Source organism: Heterodontus francisci, chromosome 43 (assembly GCF_036365525.1).
Source record: "Heterodontus francisci isolate sHetFra1 chromosome 43, sHetFra1.hap1, whole genome shotgun sequence".
Classification (NCBI taxonomy): Eukaryota; Metazoa; Chordata; class Chondrichthyes; order Heterodontiformes; family Heterodontidae; genus Heterodontus; species Heterodontus francisci.
Genome location: NC_090413.1, coordinates 8,239,472 through 8,264,171, shown reverse-complemented (window position 1 = coordinate 8,264,171; position 24,700 = coordinate 8,239,472). Strand labels below are relative to the sequence as shown.

General features: G+C 44.0%; 1 protein-coding gene across 1 annotated transcript in view; it reads right to left on the bottom strand.

The window, feature by feature from the left end:
• LOC137355636 (asialoglycoprotein receptor 2-like) overlaps positions 1-24,700 on the bottom strand; it is a 74,514-nt gene that overhangs the window by 18,597 nt on the left and 31,217 nt on the right. Inside the window, exons 7-9 of the mRNA XM_068021010.1 lie at positions 7,541-7,653; positions 6,761-6,880; positions 2,056-2,130 (exon numbers count right to left, since the gene is read on the bottom strand). Of these exons, the coding sequence (XP_067877111.1) occupies positions 2,056-2,130; positions 6,761-6,880; positions 7,541-7,653 (308 nt within the window). The remainder of the gene's footprint in view (positions 1-2,055; positions 2,131-6,760; positions 6,881-7,540; positions 7,654-24,700) is intronic.

The following is a 24,700-nucleotide window of genomic DNA, read 5'->3' as shown; positions in this document are numbered from 1 at the left end:
GTGGGAGCACCTTCACCACACACCACGGCAGTTTAAGAATATGGCCATCACCACCTTCTCAAGACCTTCTAGGGATGGACAATACATGAGAGCGATGCTCACATTCTGAGAATGAATTTGTAAAAATCTGGTTGCTTATGGAAACACCTTTTTGATCTCTCTCAATATCTACGCTATTTAAAGGAAGAGGAACTGGATGAACAGAATGGCCTCTTGGATGCAAGGGCAGTGAGGCATCACCAAAGGTGTCGGGTATCTTTATTCCGTAACCCTATTGTCAGAATATATAATTTATGATAATGTTTTTTACACCTTACAGAGGAGCTGTCTGTTCACAGGCTTTGGTTCAGCAGGAAGATAGCCCAGATCTTTGTGATGTCTAACTGCACTGTCGAACTGATATAGTGCTACCAGTGTCAGCAAAGCTCACCATATCTTGAATTTTTATTCCTCAAGGAGCCACAATCAACACAGGCAGTCAGCAATATGTCATAAATTAAAATTAATTTAATTATAATTGAATTTGATATGAGGTTTGAAAGGGAGAGTCACAAACCTGCGTTTGAAATGTAAGTGAAGCAAATTTCAAAGGGATGAGAATTGAATTCGCCACAGTAAATTGGCCTGAACAGTTAATGTTTAAACCTACAGACAGCCAATAGGAAACACAGCTCTAAAAGACAGACTCCACTCGGGTATGAAAGCAACTGTTGTCAATTAATTGAGATAAGGGACAGTATTGAGCTAAATGAAATCATTTATACAAATGGAAGGAAAAATGGAAATCCAGCAGACTGGGAGAGCTGGAAAGAGCAAGAAGTGAATACAAAGAAAGTAATAAGAAGTGCAAAAAGAGAATATGAAATAAGATCTTGAAAACAATACCAGAGCAAGCAGGGAAAGGTTTCACTGCCCTACGATTTGTTGACAAATTTCAAGATAGGGACCTTTAACATGGTACAGCCTTTAATTTCCATATTTAATATGTACACCCCTCAGGTCACAATACAGAACCTCCCCAATTCCCAATCTCCCGACACCCCCAATCCCAAAACCCCATCTCCCACCCAGCCTCACCCTGGAATCCCAGTCTGCCATCTAGACTCTCTGTTCACCCTTTCCCAGTCCAATCCATTCCAATCCCGCAAATCCCGCACTCCATCTTTCTCTCCCAGACTCCAGCTGTTCCCATTTCCTCCGACACCTTGAGCCGCATTCGTCTCCCTGTGACGGCAGGAGTGTGACATCATGCAGCCAGGATTGTGATGTCATATTGCGGGGATGTGATGTCAACAATGACAACAACTTGTATTTTTGTATCGCCTTTAATGTGGTAAAATGTCTCAAGGCACATCACAGGAATGTTATCAAACAAGAGGCTGGGATTGGAGTAGCACAGGGATCTTGGAGGGTTGTCGGCTGGACGAGATTACAGGCATAATGAAGGGCGGGGCTGTAGGGGAATTCGAAAATAAAGATTAGAATTATTAAATCGAGGCATTGCTTAACCGAGGGAGGATGTGAGGGAGTGATGTCATACAGTGGGGGGTGGGAGGCTGGTGTTGCACCATTGGGGAGGCAAGATGATGTAACACAGCAAGAGAGGTATTATCAAATTTCAAAGACCCAGCTCTCCTGGGCAGCTGAAAGAGGGCCCAGGAGATTTATAATCCATATCAGAGGAGTTGAAATCTCAAAGGACACTGTGGGTTGGATGAAACTATCCCACATGCCGTATGTTTCACTCCCCTGAGATAGAGAATAACAGCAAACTACATACCATCACATCAGTGCAGAATGGTACTAAGTTTTAGTTCCAGCCACAAACCTAAACTGGGACCAAAATATATAATTGTGTTGCAGTGACTTTCACCCAAATAGGACCATCCTCCTCAGTGGTAACTTCCACAGGAGGAGCTCGAACCCTCCAGACTTGAAAGCAGAACAAGATGGTGTCAGGGTGAGTGTCCAGAAATTGATCAGACCTTGTGAAAAACTGGAGAACTCTCTGAATTGGAGACTCAATAATTTGTCAGATTGGGATTTCACACTCACCATTATTCTTCAACTGGGAAAGTTCCATTTTCAAATCAGCATCCGACGTCTTCATTTCACTGAGCATCTGTGTAACTGAAATGGAAAGAAGGATTTGACTGTCGCACTTTAGAAATTGGAGGAGCACAGGTATCGAATGTCTGTTGAAGGGAAGTTACTGGAATCTATAATTAAGGACAATGACTGAGTAATTAGAGAAATTTGAGATGATTAAAGTGAGCCAACGATTTGTAAAGTCGAGACCATGTGCTGAATTTAATCATTGCGTCACACTTAGCGGCAGCGCACTTTGAACATGGCGGCCTTCCGAGACGCAAGCGCCACTGCAGATCCCCCGCGATATTACGCATGGGGGCTCATTTAAATGGAGGGGGTGGAAAGGCCACCCCCGATGACGTAGAGGGGACTTAAACGGCGTAAGGCGCCATTTTTAAAGAACTTCAAGCCCTTCAATGGAATGTACAGTTTTAAAGTGACATTAATGTAATGTTGATTGTAATAAATTCAATAAAATCTGGAAGCCCTTTACCCCCTGCCCCCTCCCCAACAATGACCACATTTCTGGTCTTTTCCCACCAGAAAAACCTTTATTGACAATCCGAACTTTTCCCCCTGAACTTGGCCAACATTGCCCTTCAACCCCCTCCCACCATCACCATAGCCAATGAAAAAGGTTTTTCTATTCCCCCCTCCCACCCTGATAAATCCAGTCCTCCCCCCTCCTCACCAGTGTCTCTGCACAGAGTTCCGAAGGCGTGCTAGTTGCCGCCAGCGGCCGTAAAATCGGCGTGGGGTGGCCATTGAGACCAGGTAGATTCATTTCCATAATTATTACTCTGATTTCAATATTTAAATTAAGGCCGCACTGAGACCTCACCGTCACTGGCAATATGTGGCGAGGCCTTCTCGGCATCATGGGTCATGACGGGCCTCCCCACCGCAATCCACAACATTGAGGGGCTGGTAAAATCCAGCCCCACATCTAATCAAACTAATCGAATTATTTAAGGAAGTAAATGAAGTAGTCAGCAGAGAAAGATCTATGGATGTAATTTATATGGAATTCTAGAAGGCATTCAATAAGGTTCCACATAAGAGACTGTGAGCTAAAATTAAAGCCCGTGGAATTGACAGTGAAGGGATGTGAATGAGGAAAGAGACTTCGGGGTTCAACATAATTCCTTGATGGTCAATAACTTCTGAAGATGTAGACTGAGAGGAGTACAAGGGGAATCACTAAACAATAATTTCATACAAGGCAATGGTTAGGCCATAGTTGAAGATCTGTTTACTCTTTGACCATCCCATTAATCAAAGAACATAAAGTAATGAGAGTGTTCGGTGTAAATTCATGAGGATGATGTTAGAGATAGGAAGCTATAATTATGAGGAGAAGTGTGAGATACTGAGACTATTTCCAGTGGAAATAGAGGGATATGGGCCCCGGAAGTGCAGAAGGTGTTAGTTTAGGCAGGCATCAAGATCGGCGCAGGCTTGGAGGGCCGAATGGCCTGTTCCTGTGCTGTCCTGTTCTTTGTTCTTTGTTCTTTGGAGCAAAGAAAGAAAAGATGAAATGCAATGGAGGCATTTAGAATTCAGAAGTTGAATAGCGAAAGAACATTTCCTCTGTCAGGGGACTGAGTGAAGAGCTATCATCAACTTAAAATTGGCACGCAGTCTGAGGAATGAGGAGAGAGTGAACAAAAAGGGGAGGATGGAGGGTAGGAGACGTTTCTTTATAGAGTGTTACAGCAAGGGATGATTTGGCACAGGGAGTAGTTCAGGCAGAGGCTAAGAGAAAAATGGATCCTCATTCAAAAAGAGGGGTACGCAGGGCTTTCGAGGAAGAGGAGAACAGTGGATTAGTTCTGAATTTCTCTGGCAAAGAACCAACATGAGCTGAATGGTCTCCTTCTATTTCCTTTGTCTTTCTATTGAGTTTACACTCCCTATCGCTGTATTCACCTCCAGCCATACAATCCTGTGAGATACCAGCGCTCCTCTAATTCTGGCCTCCAGAGCATCCCTGCTTTTAATTGCTCCACCACTGGTGGCCGTGCTTTCAGCTACCAAGGCCCTAAGGTCTGGAACTCCCTCCTTAAACCTCTATGCCTCTCCACTTGCATTCTCTCCAAGTGAGGCAGGTAAGGGGATAGAGAAGGCAGAATTGGAGGAGTCTCAGCCCTTGCAATTGTCCAAAAGGTTCGACGTTCTTGCAGCTTGTATGGATGAGAGTGGGATCTGCAGGGTAGGTGAGCTACCTGACCATGGCACTGTAGTACAGGAAACCATTCAAGCAGGGGGAGTAAATAGAAATTTAATGGTAGTAAGAGAGAGTATAGTCATGGGGATTGACACTGTTCTCTGCAGCTGGGAGTGAGAGTCCAGAAGGCTGTGTTGCCTGCCCAGTGCCAGGGTTCAGGAATTCTGCTCGGGGCTAGAGAGGAACTTGCAGTGGGAGGGGGAGGATCCAGTTGTCGATGCCCACATGAGCACCAATGACATAGGCAGAACTAAGAGAGAGGTTCTGCTTCGGGATTATGAGCAGCTAGGAACTAAATTAGAAAGCAGAACCACAAAGGTAATAATCTCCAGATTACTACCTGAGCCAAAAGCAAATTGGTGTAATGTAAATAAAGTTAAAAAGTTAAACACTTGGTTCAAAGACTGGAATGGGATAAATGGGTTTTTATTCATGAGGCACTGGTACCAATACTGGGGAAAGTGAGAGCTGTATTATAGGGATAGTCTTCACCTGAACTGTGCTGGGACCAGTGTTCTAGCGAGTCGTATAACTAGGACAGTAGAGAGAGCCTTAAACTAAATAGTGAGGGGCAAAGGATCAATTGATGAGAGATGTGATAAATTAAAGGGAAAGAATAAGGCAATAGTTAAAGGTAGAGACATGGGTAATGATAACCAGAGTGTGACAGGAAGACGCAGAATGTACAAACTTAAGAGTGCATCAGCAGATAAGGTCAGAATTTGCAAAAGTGGTAAAAAGACAGAATTAAAGGTTCTGTATCTGAATTCATTCAGAACAAAATGGATCAAATGACAGCTCAAATAGTAGCAGCGTAAAACAGCTAACGTTACCTGTTACTCAAACTTTTGGTCTACATTACCCATTAAAGGGTAATTGGAGGTAGACTGGGCACTGTCCAGGGCCGAGAAAGACGGCCTTCTGCCCATTCATAATTTTGTGCGATATACAGCAAGAAATGATCTGATCAGGGTAGCCATTGTCACACAGGATGTCTTTGATTCGCCCTATTTCAGCATCAAACTTGCATGGTGAGCAAATGGCTCGGGTCCTATTTATTAATTTGGGCAACGAGTAAAGCTAGCTGTTTCACGCTGCTACTGTGCAGTCGCAACACGTGTAGTGTTCACCACTAACAGGATGCTGCCATCAAGCCAAAAAGACGTCCTCCTATCACACAAATGAGTAATGTGATATATGAATTTCAATGCCGGTGTGATGCTAGGCAAATAGACCATACGTCCCAAAGAATGGTGGACCATATCAAACAACATGTCCCTTCTGCTGTTTGCAACAGGCAAGGTACAGGCCGTCCCCAACCAGCCCGTGGTTGCAAAACTCAAAACACAGTGTCCAACATTAGATGTGATTGTGTGATTGGACAACATTTACTAAATAATCCTCAGTGTGCTAGGAATTACCCTGACATACAATTTAAGATTGTCTGTAAGGCTCGCAATGCATTTGCACGGACTGGAAGATACATATATTAATACACAGGGCCCTGTTCTTTGCAGACAGAAATAATATGTACAAACATTGCACCTGTTTCAGCTGAACAAAATAAGTGACAGCAATTCGCTGGTTCATTCCTCAGGTAATGCCTTAACCAATCAGAGTCAAGCTACCTGGTTTAAATTTCAAACAAAGCTTGACAGTTAACTGTCAGTCACCGTAAACTAGTGCATTCTCCATGGCAAGGAATCTACCAATCAGAGTTCACTTGCCAACCAATCAGCACTCTCTTCTCATGCAGTATAATTTATTTTCCCTTTCATTGCTTATTCTTGTGGATTGTCCTGATGAGTATAAGACGAAAAGCTTCAAAAACATGTCTATTTTCAGCAATTGCCTGCATTATTAACATATGCTAACATAGTGACATTTCTGTAATAGCTTTGTTCATTATCAATGCTGATTTTACAACAGCGTCAGCCTCTTATACTGTTCTAATGAAGCTCAGTGTAAGTTTGAGGAACAGCACCTCATCTTTAGATTAGGCACTTTACAACCTTCTGGACTCAAAATTGAGTTCAACAGTCTGTAACCTCGCCCCCATTTTTTTGGTGGTATATTTCCTTTCCCATTTACACCTCCTCTCAACCCATTTTTTTTTCATTACTTGTCCCATTAACATCTCTTTTGTCCTTTCACCATCACCCCTTTTGTAATTTAATCTTTCATGCCTTCCACTCTATCACGCCCTTCCCTTTTGTTCTTTCCTCCCATTCCCTCCTTTCCCTGCCTTGCTTAAAAACTGTTCCATCTTGAAGTACTAGCAGTTCTGAAGAACGATCATCACCCAGAAACGTTAACTCTGTTTCTCTCTCCACAGATGCTGAGGATTTCCAGCATTTTCTGTTTGTATTTTAGATTTCCAGCATTCACAGTATTGTGCTCGTATCAGAACAATAAAATAGTTTAAAATGTCACGAAACTTACACAGTATAAATGCAGTGCCGAGCCCCACTCCAGACAGCAGAATGGAGAGAGCCAGGATAATGTAAATGACCAGAGGTGACCATTTTCCATGGACAGGCTCTGCTGATTGGACTCCAGGTTCTGTAAAGTGTAAGAGAAAATCATCAATGAAAGGATTAGAGGAAAGCGTTTTGTGAAAAAGACTGCAAACCCTTTCTCATTTGGTCCTGGAGAAGAGGCAGAGGAGCCGAGTGTTGTTGTCAGCACTGGACTATTTTAAACTTTGCACAGTTGGGCCAAACGAAGACACATTTCCTCAATTCAAGAGTATTCATTAACAGCAGGTTGAAGATATAAACTGAGCAGGAAATTGAAATGACTGCAAGTTATGCACAGTTACAAACAACGGACACAAAATATCATTTACTCCGGTAATCTGCAAAGTACAAAAATAAAAATCTCAGTCCTCATTATTTCTTCAATATTTTACCAGCCCTTATCCAGAATTTTTACTTCAAACTGTTCCTCACTGACTTCAGCGTGAGTCAGTAATGCTGGTCATGGCATTTTCCTGACTCCAATGCTTTATTTCACTACTTGTTAACATCACCATTGGTTAAAGGGATGGTCACAAAGGTTTCAGCTCTAAAATCCATCAGTTCTTCTGAAGAAGTGGAATCTCCTGACAACGAGAAATGACCTTTACACTGTCGATAATTGATCTGAAGCTCTTAAAGAATTCCTAGTCAATTAACTCAAATTGAACAGCCTGCACAGTATGATCAGATCACAGATGTGTACCTGGCTTCAGCTCTTCCTGTTTTCTTCTCTCTCCTTTGAATTGATCAGGATGCAAGTCATCAATATTTTCATAATCGTTTAGCTCCATGTTATCAGCTGGAGGAAATTTTTGACTGTGAAGAGCATGTGAGAGGTGCTTAGAGAAACAGTTCCTCTTCCTGCACTTTCAGTGCTTCTCACAACAACCACAACTATAAATTATGTTTGCTGGATGCCGAGATAATCTAGCACTTCTGTTTTTTGCAGATGAGTTGAAATGGCAATGCCCTGAACTTGAGGGGTCTGTCAGGCACTCCCGACTAAACATGCTCTCAGACTGGCAGGGGTTTTATATAGATCTCTCAGTGTTTGTAGATATTCGCTGTCGGTCGGAGCCCATGAGTGAAAGTGGTCTTCAGTATCTGGGCTGCTATTGAATACAATAAGTGTGCCATTAAAGAGAATGATTTCAAGTGATGTTAGGTTCCTGTCACAAAAACGAGCTTTATGTGAAATGATGATTTTTTTAATCCAATGTCTGGAAACCCGAATTGAAATAAAAAACAGAGACTAAAGGCGCACTGCCCTATTGGGCACCACATCATGGAGCTGCTGCGATTTCAAACACAGGGACTCATTTGCCACAGCGCCCACCCCCCTCCCCCCCATGATGACGGGGAAGGGGCAGGCGAGCCATCGCAGGCAATGGAGTCTGGCGCCAATGCGCAGTCACCGGTGCCATTTTTAAGAGGCTTACAGCCCTGACTGGACATTTAAAAATTAAAGGGTCAGGTAAGTTACGTTGCAACAAAACAGAATTACACGATCTTTGAATGCATTTTCCCACCCCATCTCCCAATGGCATTTCCGGCCATTTGTGCCTTTCCTCCCCTCAGAAGGCGAATAGAGAGAATTTTCCCTTTCCCGCCTCCAAAGTTCAGTAACTTTGACCTTTACCCCTTCCCATCAGCACCCCGACCAATAGAACATGGAACATTACAGCGCAGTACAGGCCCTTCGGCCCTCGATGTTGTGCCGACCTGTGAAACCATCTGACCTACACTATTCCATTTTCATTCATATGTCTATCCAATGACCACTTAAATGCCCTTAAAGTTGGCGAGTCTACTACTGTTGCAGGCAGGGCGTTCCACGCCCCTACTACTCTCTGAGTAAAGAAACTACCTCTGACATCTGTCCTATATCTATCACCCCTCAACTTAAAGCTATGTTCCCTCGTGTTTGCCATCACCATCCAAGGAAAAAGACTCTCACTATCCACCCTATCTAACCCTCTGATTATCGTATATGTCTCCATTAAGTCACCTCTCCTCCTCCTTCTCTCCAATGAAAACAACCTCAAGTCCCTCAGCCTTTCCTCGTAAGACCTTCCCTCCATACCAGGCAACATCCTAGTAAATCTCCTCTGCACCCTTTCCAAAGCTTCCACATCCTTCCTATAATGCGGTGACCAGAACTGCACGCAATACTCCAGGTGCGGCCGCACCAGAGTTTTGTACAGCTGCAGCATGACCGCAAGGCTCCGAAACTCGGTCCCCCTACTAATAAAAGCTAACACACCATATGCCTTCTTAACAGCCCTATTAACCTGGGTGGCAACTTTCAGGGATTTATGTACCTGGACACCAAGATCTCTCTGCTCATCTACACTGCCAAGAATCTTCCCATTAGCCCAGTACTCTGCATTCCTGTTACTCCTTCCAAAGTGAATCACCTCACACTTTTCATCATTAAACTCCATTTGCCATCTCTCAGCCCAGCTTTGCAGCCTATCTATGTCCCTCTGTAACCGACAACATCCTTCGGCACTATCCACAACTCCACCGACCTTCGTGTCATCTGCAAATTTACTAACCCACCCTTCTACACCCTCATCCAGGTCATTTATAAAAATGACAAACAGCAGTGGCCCCAAAACAGATCCTTGCGGTACACCGCTAGTAACTAAACTCCAGGATGAACATTTGCCATCAACCACCACCGTCTGTCTTCTTTCAGCTAGCCAATTTCTGATCCAAAGCTCTAAATCACCTTCAACCCCATACTTCCGTATTTTCTGCAATAGCCTACCGTGGTGAACCTTATCAAACGCCTTACTGAAATCCATATGCACCACATCCACTGCTTTACCCTCATCCACCTGTTTGGTCACCTTCTCAAAAAACTCAATAAGGTTTGTGAGGCACGACCTACCCTTCACAAAACCGTGCTGACTATTGCTAATGAACTTATTCTTTTCAAGATGATTATAAATCCTATCTCTTATAACCTTTTCCAACATTTTACCCACAACCGAAGTAAGGCTCACAGGTCTATAATTACCAGGGCTGTCTCTACTCCCCTTCTTGAACAAGGGGACAACATTTGCCATCCTCCAGTCTTCCGGCACTATTCCTGTCGACAATGACGACATAAAGATCAAGGACAAAGGCTCTGCAATCTCCTCCCTGGCTTCCCAGAGAATCCTAGGATAAATCCCATCTGGCCCAGGGGACTTATCTATTTTCACACTTTCCAAAATTGCTAACACCTCCTCCTTGTAAACCTCAATCCCATCTAGCCTGGTAGCCTGAATCTCAGTATTCTCCTCGACAACATTTTCTTTCTCTACTGTAAATACTGACGAAAAATATTCATTTAACGCTTCCCCTATCTCCTCTGATTCCACACACAACTTCCCACTACTATCCTTGATTGGCCCTAATCTAACTCTAGTCATTCTTTTATTCCTGATATACCTGCATCATTTTAACCTCACTACCCTCCACCCCCCGACAGAGAAATAATCTGCCTCCCCCCTCCCCACAGTGATCAAGGAGGCGACGAGACCCTCATTAAATCAGGTATGCAAATTTGTTTGCATATTTAAATGGGGGTCCCATCACTGAGCGGCGGGGCGGCCACCAAGAGGGCTCGCTGCTGACGCTGAGATCGGAACAGGGCCTGTTCATATACATGGACTTCAGTAAGGCGTTTGATAAGGTTCCCCATGGTAGGCTGATGGAGAAAGTGAAGTCGCATGGGGTCCAGGGTGTACTAGCTAGATGGACAAAGAACTGGCTGGGCAACAGGAGACAGAGAGTAGCAGTGGAAGGGAGTTTCTCAAAATGGAGACGTGTGACCAGTGGTGTTCCACAGGGATCCGTGCTGGGACCACTGTTGTTTGTGATATACATTAATGATTTGGAGGAAAGTATAGGTGGACTGATTAGCAAGTTTGCAGACGACACTAAGATTGGTGGAGTAGCAGATAGTGAAGGGGACTGTCAGAGAATACAGCAGAATATAGATAGATTGGAGAGTTGGGTAGAGAAATGGCAGATGGAGTTCAATCAGGGCAAATGCGAGGTGATGCATTTTGGAAGATCCAATTCAAGAGTGAACTATCCAGTAAATGGAAAAGTCCTGGGGAAAATTGATGTACAGAGAGATTTGGGTGTTCAGGTCCATTGTTCCCTGAAGGTGGCAACGCAGGTCAATAGAGTGGTCAAGAAGGCATTCGGCATGCTTTCCTTCATCGGACGGGGTATTGAGTACAAGGGTTGGCAGGTCATGTTACAGTTGTATAAGACTTTGGTTCGGCCACATTTGGAGTACTGCGTGCAGTTCTGGTCGCCACATTACCAAAAGGATGTAGATGCTTTGGAGAGGGTGCAGAGGAGGTTCACCAGGATGTTGTCTGGTATGGAAGGCGCTAGCTGTGAAGAGAGGTTGAGTAGATTAGGATTATTTTCATTAGAAAGACGGAGGTTGAGGGGGGACCTGATTGAGGTGTACAAAATCATGAGAGGTATCGGCAGGGTGGATAGCAAGAAGCTTTTTCTCAGACTGGGCGATTCAATTACTAGGGGTCACGAGTTCAAAGTGAGAGGGGAAAAGTTTAGGGGGGATATGTGTGGAAAGTTCTTTACGCAGAGGGTGGTGGGTGCCTGGAACGCGTTGCCTGCGGAGGTGGTAGACGCGGGCACAATAGCGTCTTTTAAGATATATCTAGACAGATATATGAATGGGCAGGAAGCAAAGAGATACAGACCCTTAGAAAATAGGCGACATGTTTAGATAGAGGGTCTGGATTGGCGCAGGCTTGGAGGGCCGAAGGGCCTGTTCCTGTGCTGTAATTTTCTTTGTTCTTTGTTGCCGTCGGGGTCAATGGTGGGCCTCCGCTGCACTGATCTTCATTGCAACCCACCCCCACACCGCAAATATTCCTGATGGCGGAGGGGCTTTCAAATCCAGCCCACCATGTCTGTAAAGATCCTTCAAGGACAATGACCTGGGGCATATGAGTGAATCATATACCCTATCCCCTTCATCTGGGCATCAAGGCAATCATCTGAGCTAAGTAAAATAATAAAATACGCTCCAACTTTCACACACACGCACACAAAAACACACCCTCAAAGTTCACAAACTCACACAAATAGATTACAGAGTGAGGGGATTGATAGATTAGTTAAATTAGAGACCAGAGAAATGAAAGAGATATACAGTCTGTGAAGGTCAGTGAATTGGCTGGCTTTAGGCTGAATTTGGTGGTCATGTGACTTTCTCTTGGTGGTCTCGATGTTTGCGATAACTGTTGGAGATGAACCACTAAATCTAATAGTGTGCACAATGGGACCCGAGCTGAGAGCAATTTCACAGATGTGATCTCATCAAGCTATAATGGAAATGTCTTAAACCCAATCATTTGAACAATGGGACCATAGCTGTGAGAGGGGATTCCCAGACATGAACTGGTCAAGTTGTAAGGAGGAATACACTAATAATGAACGTGTTTGAATTACTGGGTGATGGTCATGTGACTGGCCAACCCTTCATGTGTTAAGCTTATGCTTTCTATGCAGTAAAGACAAGCAGCTGAGTCTCTGACGAGAATAGACCTGAGTGGGGTCCCTCATTCCTCCCTCTCTGCAACCCACCTTGCAAGCTTTGAACCCTGTTTGCTGACCATGACAATCCAGGGATGCCCCTGCTGCAGACAGAGACTCCTTGAAGGAAATCACCCGTCTCCAGGAGAACAGTCAAATCAGCCATCTATATCTTTAAATCACAAGCATCAGGACCATCAAGAGAAAGTTGCATGACCACCGAATTCAGCCTGAAGCCAGCTGAGTCACTGACCTCCACAGACTGTATATCTCTTTTATTTCTCTGGTCTCTAATTTGACTAATCTATCTGCCCCTTACTCTGTTTTGTGAGTGTGAGTGTGTGTGTGTGTGTGTGTGTGAAAGTTGGAGCATATTTTATTATTTTACTTAGCTCAGTTTAAGTATAATAAAGCTAACATCTTTCTGTGTTAAACTCAAGAAAACCTGTCCGATTGGTTCTTCTTTGATCACAGTGCAGAAACAGTTAAACACTCACTGAATTGGCAAATATATCCTTTTCAAAAGAGACGTCAACCTGTTGCAGTGAAATAAGGAGAGCGAGAAGAGAAGAGACCTTCGATCCCTCCTTTCCTGATCGTAACAGTTCCCCAGCGCAATATAACCAGGTACAAACATCACAAACCTCAATGGAATTTCAAGGTCAATGGGTCATGGTTTTGCCAAGCATTTAACATCACAGCTTTGCAGGTCTCTGAGGCATGTCCAAGTCACCTGCGACATTGGTCTCGGACCTGAACCAACCTGGCCTGTGTACTCCCATTCCATTGAGTGTGTACGCCTATTACATCAAGTGTGTACTCGGGGGACTAGTTGCAGCTGCAGCTTTGCTCTGCTCTGTAATCAAGCATGTGGCCACAGGTCTGTCAGCTGATGTGGATTGTTCACTAAAGCATAAATAGTGAGAGTCCTGGTATCAGGGTTCAGATTGAGCCAGTGACATCAAGGTTCCATATGAATAAAGTAATAATTTTGCTGACACCAGGCTCTCAGACCTATTAGTTAGTAAGACAAGGCATCGGCTGGAATGTTACACTGCATTTTACAGTGATGAGTGAAGCCAGGAATCTAAAGTGAATTTTTTAAGCGTTCCCTACCTGTATCAGGAAGGACCATCCCTGGCAGACAGATAAATCATAATTAACTAGCGCTGGTAAAGTTTATCTAGGTTGGGGGTCTATATCTGGTGCTGCAGGGGCTAGGCTGTGAAAAAAAATCACCTGACCAAGGACAATAGCAAATGTCTGACTCAGTCTGGACGCTGTAAAGAGAAGGATTAGGTCCTGTTTTCTCTCTGTGAGATTCGAGGTCTAAATCGATGGGTTTTTTTTACAATCCAGCATCGTTTCTTTAAGTTTACTCAAACTCTGGCTGAGTCTGGAGTTGCTGTGCTGGAGCTGGCCCCGCCCCTTCCTAGTCAGAGCTGTAATGACATTATTGTCAATGACTGCGTCGACACAATGGCCCCGATAGAAACCTGGCTGAGGGGTGATCACACTTTCCCGCTATTTGAAGCCTCCCTGCCTGGCTGTACCTTTATCCACTTGCCTCGCCCAGACTGTTCCAATGGCGGTGTGGTGCTTATCACCAAATTTCACCTTGGCCTGAAGCCCTAGTCAGCTGCCACCTTCTCCTCCTTTGAGTATCTCCCCTGTTCCATCCCTCTCACCTCTCATTTCAAATCCTGGTTCTCTACTGCCTGCCCAAGTACAATGCCAATTTTCTCACTGGCATGCCTTCTCTGATTTCCTCCCTCAGCCTCTTCACCAAGCATCTTCTCATCCTCAGTGATTTCAACCTCCATCTCAACTCATCGTGTTCTCTCTCCTTTGAATTAACTTCCCTTCTACCCTCCATCGAACTCTCCCTCCATGTAAAATCCCCAACAGTTTCACCCCCTTTACCTTTGCCATTTCATGTGGTCTCGCCACTCCCATCATATCAAACACAGTTACAGCCATTTCTGATTATTTCCTTGCTGTTGCTGTCCACCCGCATCCTACTTTCCCCTCCAGATCCTTCTTCCCTCTGTGTCTGCTCCTGGAGATAACTCTCTCCCAATTCACTTTCAAATCCCAACTGTCTAACCTTTGGCCCTCCTTTCACCATAACACTTCTGCAGCTGCCGATCTGCTCAACCACATCCTCACCTCCACCTTTGATGCTCTTGTCCCCCATTAAACCCATTTACTCTCTCTCTCACCCTGGTGTAGCTTTCCTGCTACTTTCAGGAGTCAACTTAATCCAACAAGGGTGACTTGGCCGTGCCGACAACAAACCACTATGGCTACTGGTATATGTTGATTATAAGTGTAGCAGATTTATTAAGTAGTTTATATTTATTGCAGAGAAGTAATACTTAACAAAGACAATAGACACAGTCTATTCCTCAGACCCTCTGCAGTAGCCCTCGGAGTGACTGTGGCACCGTCTCCCTTTCTCTTTCTGTGTTATGTTGACTGAAGATTCCCTTCTTTCTTCCACTGGATTTTTCGTGCTGCTTCTCATGTCCAATAGCTGTTCTTTGATACCATTTTTTGCCAACAGACCACCTTGTAGTTTACCTGACGGTTGGTCCAGGTGCTCTGATGCCACTTGCTACCCTACTCAAATTGGGGCTTAATTGATAAAACATTTTACCAATAATTGAGATAAAAAACAATTACGGTTTATTACAGTTGTTCTCTCCTTGGACAGTATGAATTTGTACAGAAATTGATTTTCTTTTAGCCAACTTAATGAATATTATCAGGGCCACAATACTATTTCTGCTGCCTTTGTGTTAAAGTGACTTAGAAAATCCTACTGACACTGAACTTTCTTACAAGCTTAAGACTTAATTTTTAAACTTAATACTTTTAAGTTAAAGCCCATTCTTTCTAGCATGATCCTTAATTCAGTAATTACAACTCAGTCAATATCCATTCCTTCGTAAGCATTGTTTCTTGATGGGTAACTACTTTACATTAATTTGATTCATACAGTTGCTGATACAAGAAACATAAATGGCTTCTTTGGTCATGTGTTAGTATTGAGCTGGCTGACTTGACCCTGTTAGTTATGCCAGAGGATACAGTGTGAAAATGGTCAAGCTAAGCTAAACTCCAGCTACCCAAACCTACTTACACTGGCCATTCCCCTTGATATGGCCCTCAAGTCAGAATGATGCAGACTTGAACATTTATGGCAAACAACTAGTTTAGTTTTTGATTGCCAGATCTGGCTGGACCACAGAAAGCACCATCGGGTCCTGCTCTCATATGCTAACCATTCCAGGATCATCCTGGAATGCAAAGGTAACCGTCTGCTTCTTTTCTCTACTGAAAGCCATCTTCTTTTTTTTTTCATTCATGGGATGTGGGCGTCACCAGCCAGGCCAGCATTTATTGCCCATCCTTAATTGCCCTTGAACTGAGTGGCTTGCTCGGCCATTTCAGAGGGCATGTAAGAGTCAACCACATTGCTGTGGGTCTGGAGTCACATGTAGGCCAGACCAGATAAGGACAGCAGATTTCCTTCCCTAAAGGACATTTGTGAACCAGATGGGTTTTTACAACAATCGACAATGGTTTCATGGCCATCATTAGACTAGCTTTTTTTAAAATTCCAGATTTATTAATTGAATTCAAATTTCACCTTCTGCTGTGGTGGGATTTGAACCCATGTCCCCAGAGCAATACCCTGGGTCTCTGGGTTACTAGTCCAGTGATAATACCACTACGCCACCCCTTAAACCCGCTCCCCTGTTTCCTCCACCCTCACCTCCAACATAAGGGCGAGGAGCTCATGGAATTCTTTGTTACTAAGAATGAGAACATCCTTTCTACTGCCTCTGCTGCTTCCCTCTCTTCCAGCCCACCTGGCCAATCTCCCCATAAGGCTCCCCCTGCCCTAGTCCGTAACTTGTATCTTTCTCTAGTTTCTCTCCTATCTACCCTCTCGGAGCTCATTTTGTCCATGAGATCCACTTCCTGCCCCTTCAGCTCTATTTCCACTAAACTACTGACCACCCAACTTTCCTTCCTGGCTCCCAAGTTAGCTAACATTGCTATTGGGTCTCTCCTCAAGTTCCATCCTTCTATCCTTCAAATCTGCCATCATCACCCCTCTCCTTAAAAAAACACTCCTTGACCTCTCTGTCCTTGTTGATTTACCATCCCATCTCCAACCTCCCTTTCCTCACCAACGTCCTTGAACATGTCGCCTCCCAAATCCATTCCTATCTTTCCCAGAACTCCATGTTTGAATCTCTCCAATCAGGTTTCAGCCCCTGCCACAGTACTGAAACAGATCTTATCCAAGTCACAAATGACATCCTATGTGACTGTGACAAAGATAAACTTTCCCTCCTCATCCTTCTCCACCGGACTGCAGCCTTTGACACTTGACCACACTATCCTCCTCTCCACTGTCATCCCCTTGGTAGGACTGCACTCGCTTCGTTCCATTTTTATGGATCTAACCAAAACCAAAGAATTGCTATCAATGGCTTCTCTTCCCACTCCTGTCTCATTATCTTAAGTGTGTCCCAAGGATCTATCCTTGACCCTCTTTAATTTCCCATCTACATGCTGCCCTCAGCCATATCAACTGAAAACACATCAGTTTCCACACGTACACTGACGACACCGAGCTCTACCTCACCACCACCTCTCTTGACACTTCCACTGCCTCTAAATTGTCAGGCTGTATATCTGGCATCCAGTATTGGATGAGCAGAAATTTCCTCCAAATAAATATTGGGAAGACCGGAGCCATTGCTTTTGGTCCCCGCCACAAACTCCATTCCAGGCTACTGACTCCATCCCTCTCTCTGGCAACTGTCTGAGGCTGAACCTGATTGTTTGCAACCTCGTTGTCATATTTGACCTTGAGATGAGCTTTCAACCACCTATCCAATCTGTCATTAATTCTGCGTATCTCCGCCACCATAAAATGTCTTGACCTCCAGACTTGCCTATTCAGACGTACTCCTGGCTAGCCTCCCACGTTCTACCATCCATCAACTTGAGGTCATCCAAAACTCTGCTGTCTGGGGTATAACTCGCATCAAGTGCCATTCACACATCACCCCTGTGTTCACTGTCTTACACTGACTCCCAGTTAAGCAACACTTCAATTTTTCACAACCCTCCTTGGCCTGCCCTCTTCCGATCTCTGTAATCTCCTCCAGCCCTACAACTCTCCATGACATCTGCACTCCACTAACTCTGACCTCTTGTGCATCCTCAATTTAATTGCTCACCACTGGTGGCTGTGTCTTCAGCTGCCTCGGCACTAAGTTTTGGAACGCCCTCCCTAAATCTCTCCACCTCACTTTCCTCCTTTAAGACAATCCTTAAGATCTTACCTCTTTCACCAAGGTTTTTGCCCTTTGCCCTAATACCTCCTTTTGTGGCTCGGTATCATATTGTGATGGAATCTACGGCTGTGGAACCAGTGGGAGAACGTGTGTGAACTGTTGTCTGAACAGATGACTTATTGAATGTTCTGTTAGGTACAATTTCAAAGCTTGTTTTCTTTTTAGACAGACCCTAACTGAAAGAGAAACTAAAATTTCAGGTTTCTGGGGAAACAGAAGCTGGTTGGAACCAGATTAAAAGACAGAGCCATCAGGCTCTCATCACGCCGGTGTGGAGTCCAGGCAGGCTGAAGAAAGTAAAGCACAGATCCAGGAGCTGGCCACAGGCAAATACAAGTTGCTGCAGCTGTTTCTGTTACTTAAGGTAATACTGGTAGATCCACACCATCAAGATTGTCTTGAGCTGCGGTGTTTCTCGAGAACAGTACAATTTTGGCAAATTTTGTACCCATGGAGCTCAGGGGGAAAAGGAAACTAGTGTCAGATGAGAATCAGTGGCTGCATCTTGGAAGAAAGTTGCTGGAGATCTATTGAGGAAGGTCAGAGCTTTGTAGAACTTTGTGACTCTAATTGGTGCCATTTATGCTGAATGGACTGTCCAGTAAATCAGTGAGATCTATCTTTGTTGTATCTGATAATTAATGTGTAACTGGTGTCACGGAACCATATTTATTTTCTCCTCTGATTAAAACAATTTGCCTTTAAGACTCTGTTAAAAACAGTGTACCTTTAGGACAGGGAGAAAAGTTTTGGAGTCTGAGACACAGGGTGCCAGCTGCACCTGCTCCTCGGCCACAGCAGGAGAGAGAGGTCACATGGCGTACTGTAACAATTTAACTGTGTGTAAAAATCAGCTGACACCAGTTTTGTTAGACTCAACAGCAAAGCATGCTACGAAAGAAGAGAGCTGTCTATTTCTCTCAGCAAACATTTTACAAGGAGCTAAAGACTGAGTTAATTGCCTAAGGTTGAAAAAATACCTGAAATAAAGTTTTGACTGAGAGACTGTCGGTGTTAAAATTCAAGTAGACCTATTGCTGTGCTCATCGTTGAAAGAACTGTTTGATGCCTGCTGCAGCCATAGTGTTTTGAATGCCTATCTACTAAGAGACTTTTTCATCAAATCCGCATAGAGACGTCGAGTGGCATTTGATTATTTTCACATTAGAATACCTCACCCATCAGGAACATAACCCACAAAGACTTATATGCCAGTTATTTATTTATTCTTAAGAAACAACTAATTTTTAAAACATAATTTTTTTTAAAAAAGGAAGCCATTTAACTGTAAGTTTTGAGTGTATGCGTGTGAATGGGGGAGGTAGGTTAAAATAAGTAGTTATAAGGTCTTTAGACAGGTTTATCTTAACAGTGTTTAAGATTTAGTTTTAATAAATAGTTAATTTGTTGTTGTCTAAAGATACCTGGTTTGGTCTGTTTTATTCTGGGGGCTGCTTCTTTCTTTCTTTTGGGCCTCCTTATCTCGAGAGACAATGGATACGCGCCTGGAGGTGGTCAGTGGTTTGTGAAGCAGCGCCTGGAGTGGCTATAAAGGCCAATTCTAGAGTGACAGTCTCTTCCAGAGGTGCTGCGGAGAAGTTTGTTTGTCGGAGCTGTTGCACAGTTGGCTCTCCCCTTGCGCCTCTGTCTTTTTTCCTGCCAACTACTAAGTCTCTTCGACTCGCCACATTTTAGCCTTGTCTTTATGGCTGCCCGCCAGCTCTGGCGAACGCTGGCAACTGACTCCCACGACTTGTGATCAATGTCACAGGATTTCATGTCGCGTTTGCAGACGTCTTTAAAGCGGAGACATGGACGGCCGGTGGGTCTGAAGCCAGTGGCGAGCTCACTGTGCAATGTGTCTTTGGGGATCCTGCCATCTTCCATGTGGCTCACATGGCCAAGCCATCTCAAGCGCCGCTGACTCAGTAGGGTGTACAAGCTGGGGATGTTGGCCGCCTCGAGGACTTCTGTGTTGGAGATACGGTCCTGCCACCTGATGCCAAGTATTCTCCTGAGGCAGCGAAGATGGAATGAATTGAGACGTCGCTCTTGGCTGACATATGTTGTGCAGGCCTCGCTGCCATAGAGCAAGGTACTGAGGACACAGGCCTGATACACTCGGACTTTTGTGTTTCGTGTCAGTGCGCCATTTTCCCACACTCTCTTGGCCAGTCTGGACATAGCAGTGGAAGCCTTACCCATGCGCTTGTTGATTTCTGCATCTGGAGACAGGTTACTGGTGATAGTTGAGCCTAGGTAGTGGAACTCTTGAACCACTTCCAGAGCGTGGTCACCGATATTGATGAATGGGCTGCTAGAGTGTTTAATTTGGCTGCTTTCCGGTTGGGTGGGAAAACCTAAATATTGTGCTACGACCTGTGGAGTGATGGGACTGAATTGACAGTGCATTGCTCCCGCCTCAGTCGTAATATTGGTAATAATTGTCCGTGATTTGTCTGTTCATTCATGTTTAAACTATGTTGATTTTGGTTTGATTGTTAAAGTAAAGATTATAAAAGTGAATATTTTTCCTTTTTTTACTGGGGAAATAAGACAATTCAAAATAGAGAACATGAAATTGGAAAGGGAAAGAGAAGAAAAGGAAAAAGAAAGAGAAATGCAAAACCTTGAATCAAAATGAGAAAGAGAAAGGAAAAAGGAAAATGTAGAAAGAGAAACAAAAAATTAGAAATATGAAAACTTGAATTAGAATAAGGAAAAGGGAAAGGGAGATCTTAGAATTGGCAAAGGAAAAGCTCAAAGTCCGTGAAGGTGCATTGGAGATGAAAAGTAAGGATCACCCAGAACAACCTCATCATAGTTACGATTTGGCAAAGAATATATACTTGGTGGCCATTTTTCGGAGGGAGTAGAAATGTACTTTGTGCCATTTGAGAAGGTGCCACCTAGAACATACAGTTTGTAAGATAAAGGTAGACACAGATGATTACGAATTGATTCACAGGAGCTAGTCACAGGCCCCAATTTGGAAACTTTCAGAGAATTTGAAGAGATAGGAAGTTTGATAATGAATAGAGATCTGGTTCTATTGAGAAATATGGCAAAGGTAAAGACACAAACACTCCTCAGGTTGTTAAAAAAGAAAGTCCGGAGGACAAGCTTGGTTCGAGGGGACCGACCTGCTATTTCTATCATAAAAAAAGACATGTGAAAGCTGAGTGTTGGAAATGGAAAAACGAGCCCGTGGCATGTTTGCAGTCAAATGGTGTCCCCCAGGATATACTATCCTAATAGGGTGACATTCATGACAAACAGGCAGTTTATCTCCCATTCCTTGATAGAATGAATCAGTTTGCTGGAAATTATAGATGTTTTCTGTTTGAGGGTGAAGTATCCCCGTGTTTGTCTGGTGAGACAGGGAAGTCAATTGTTATTCTTAGCGATGCAGGGGCGGTACAGTCACTGATTTGTCAGGTGCGATAAATTTCCGTACCCCGCCCCCCCCACCCCGATAGTTTTCTGAATGCGAAGGTGTTAATTCAGGGTATTGTTGGAAATTTACTGATATAGGGTTGATTTGAAATGTGACTTAGTCTTGTGTCTTGTGTCCATTGGTGTTGATCCTAGTTTGTCGACTTAAGGTTGGATTTTTTTTGACAGGAAATAACCTGGCTAGGGATAAGGTATTGGTGTCTCCAATGGTTTTGGGGAAGACAGCTGAGGCTGCGGAAACTGAGGTTTTGCAGGAAGAATTTCCTGGACTATTCCCGAATTGTGTTGTGACTGGGTCCCAGGCTCATAGGGTTAAACAAAATGAATTGGATACAGTTGTTGTGAAGGACAATTTGGATGTCTGGTTGGCTGAAGACTTTTTCAAGTACTTGGATGAGGATGTTGGTTTTAAAGGTTCCAAGGTTACCAATAATGAATTGTTTAGAAGATCTGATCTGTGAGGTGTGGAAAACATCTGGAAAACTCGACATCTAGATCTTCTTTGAAACTTGGCTTCAAATTTCTGGACTTATCTCAACATTGAGAAGAAGTTTTTGCTCTGGACTACACTGGTTATAATGCAAGGCCCAACTTTGTCTCTGAATTGCTGCTGTGTTGCGATATTTAAAGTAACTTTGATCAGTTTACTGTCCTTCCCCCACCACTGCTGCAATTGAGAGACTTCAATCTCTGGCTGAGCCTGTGACTGGCCACTGATTATACTGGTTTTTCTGCTTCAGCTTGGCCAGAAAATCGCCGGCGCTGAGTTCACTCCTAAGTGACCCACAGTCATCTCAGATTGACCACCTGAAGGCGTAGTAGTTGTAGAGTTCGGGGGATGGAGGTGGCAACCTGGAGGTGGGAAGCAGGGACCTGCAGCTGCTCCTTTTGCACACCAGGAGGACAAGATCACACCTACTTGTGTGCTGATCTTGGGCCCTGCTGGTCAGTGACTTCAACATTAACAACATCAAGGGCTTACGGAGTAATCCCGACAAATTCTGGAGTGGAGTTCCATTCGGTGGTTAGTGGCTCCCTCAAGGTAGCACCTTCCAGCAACTCCTGCACCCGAATAGGCCCCAGATGTTTTGGCTTTCGTCTTTCCACTGGGCACCGGCCACGAGGTTCGAGAAGGGGTTGAAAATGCTAGGCAAGTCTGCGCTTCCTGAAACAATGCATAGACTACACAGCAAACAAAGAAAGATAACCTTTCAGCTTGGAAGCTGGAACGTGAGGACTATGTGCCCTGGAATGAACAACAACCTACGCTCCACAGCTAGTGTACACGTGACAGCCTGATTGACTGTGAGCTGCACAGGTTTGGTGCCAACATTGCCGCTCTCAAAGAAACCAGATTAGCTGACACAGGCTCTATTCGGGAGGCTAATTACTCCTGTTTAGGGGCTTTGATTATTGCAGATTCTCCAGATATTGCTGCTCCTTCAGTCAATGGAATTCTCCCTTGTGTTGCAGGTCTCGCTCACTCCCTCGGACCTCATCGATCTGCTGTGCTTCTGGGCATGTAACCTGTGTCAACCCTTGAACTGCAACAGCTCAACCTAATTCTTCGCCCTCCCAGTGACAGAGCCTCAGTCAGCAGCATAATATCCACACTAAATCAGCACTGTCATTGCAAATGTGGTCAAGTGCCAGTGGGATTAGGTGGATAGGTGAAGGGGGAAAAAAAATGAATGGGAATAGACACTCAATGGAATGGAAAGACACGCTCAATGGAATGGAAAGACACGCTCAATGGAATGGAAACACATGCTCAATGGAATGGAAACACATGCTCAATGGAATGGAAAGACACGCTCAATGGAATGGAAACACATGCTCAATGGAATGGAATACACGCTCAATGGAATGGAAACACATGCTCAATGGAATGGAAAGACACGCTCAATGGAATGGAAACACATGCTCAATGGAATGGAAACACATGCTCAATGGAATGGAAAGACACGCTCAATGGAATGGAAACACATGCTCAATGGAATGGAAGACACGCTCAATGGAATGGAAAGACACGCTCAATGGAATGGAAATACACGCTCAATGGAATTGAAATACACGCTCAATGGAATGGAAATACACGCTCAATGGAATGTGAATACACGCTCAATGGAATTGAAATACATGCTCAATGGAATGGAAATACATGCTCAATGGAATGCGAATACATGCTCAATGGAATGCGAATACGTGCTCAATGGAATGCGAATACACGCTCAATGGAATGGAAATACGTGCTCAATGGAATGGGAGTACACATTCCAGGTTGTGATGTACCTGCCATGAGCTTCTTCATTTTCAGAGGAATTATGAATGAGCTGAAAACTTTGAAATCATCAATGAACAGTTTCACTCCTGACCTATAAATGGAGGGAGAATCATTGTTGAAGCAATTGAAGATGGATAGGCTGAGGATGCTGCTGTGAGGACCACCAGCAGTGATGCCTTGGGTTTGCAATGATTGGCCCCTGATAACCATGACCATTTTGATGTTGTTCAGATATCAACCTAGCCATAGGAACAATGGAACAGGAAGAGGCCATTCGGCCCCTTGGACCTGCTTCGTCATTCAATTAGATCATGACTGATCTACACCTCAACTCTACTTCTCCTCCTTTGCTTCATATCCCTTGATGCTATTCCCTAACAAAAAAATCCTATCAGTCTTGGAAGCTGCAATTGCCCAGCATCCAGAGCTTTTGGGGAGAGCGAGTTCCAAATTTTTACCCTTTGTGCAAAAAAATGCTTCCTGACTTCGTTCCTGAATGGCCAAGTTCCAGCATCCACCCGATCAAATCTTTTTTATATTTGAAACGCTTTGATTATTTCACCCCTCAATCTGCTATAATCAAGGGAATTCAATGCTTGCATAATGTCCTCTCCTTCATATTCCAGCCCTCTTTGAAATAATGATCTTTGTGTGCATTTAAGATAGTATTCTGGTGCAATATGTTCTCGAACCAACATGACAGCAGGTCATACTAGGTTTTGTAATCAGCAATCAGCCAGATTTAGTTAATAATTGTACAGTTAAGGGAGCATTTATCAAACAATCATAATATGATCAAATTCAATGTTAGGTTTAAAATGGAGAAATATAACACAGTTACTAAGATTCTAAAATTTACGAAGGTATCTTTAATGGGATGAGGCAGAGATCAATGACAGAAGATTGGTCAAAACTGTTATCAGGTAAAACTACAGATGAGAAGTGTTCGAAACAGAAGTTAGCTTAATACAGGATCTGTCCACACCTCTAAGGGGCAAGAACTCTAATTACAGAATATAACAGCCATGGTCAAGAAAGGAGGTGAGAGATAATATAAAACTAAAGGGAAGAGGATATAAAAGTGCAAGAAGAGTGTTAATCCAGGGGTTCTGAGGAAGGGTCACTGACCTGAAACGTTAACTCTGCTTCTCTCTCCACAGATGCTGCC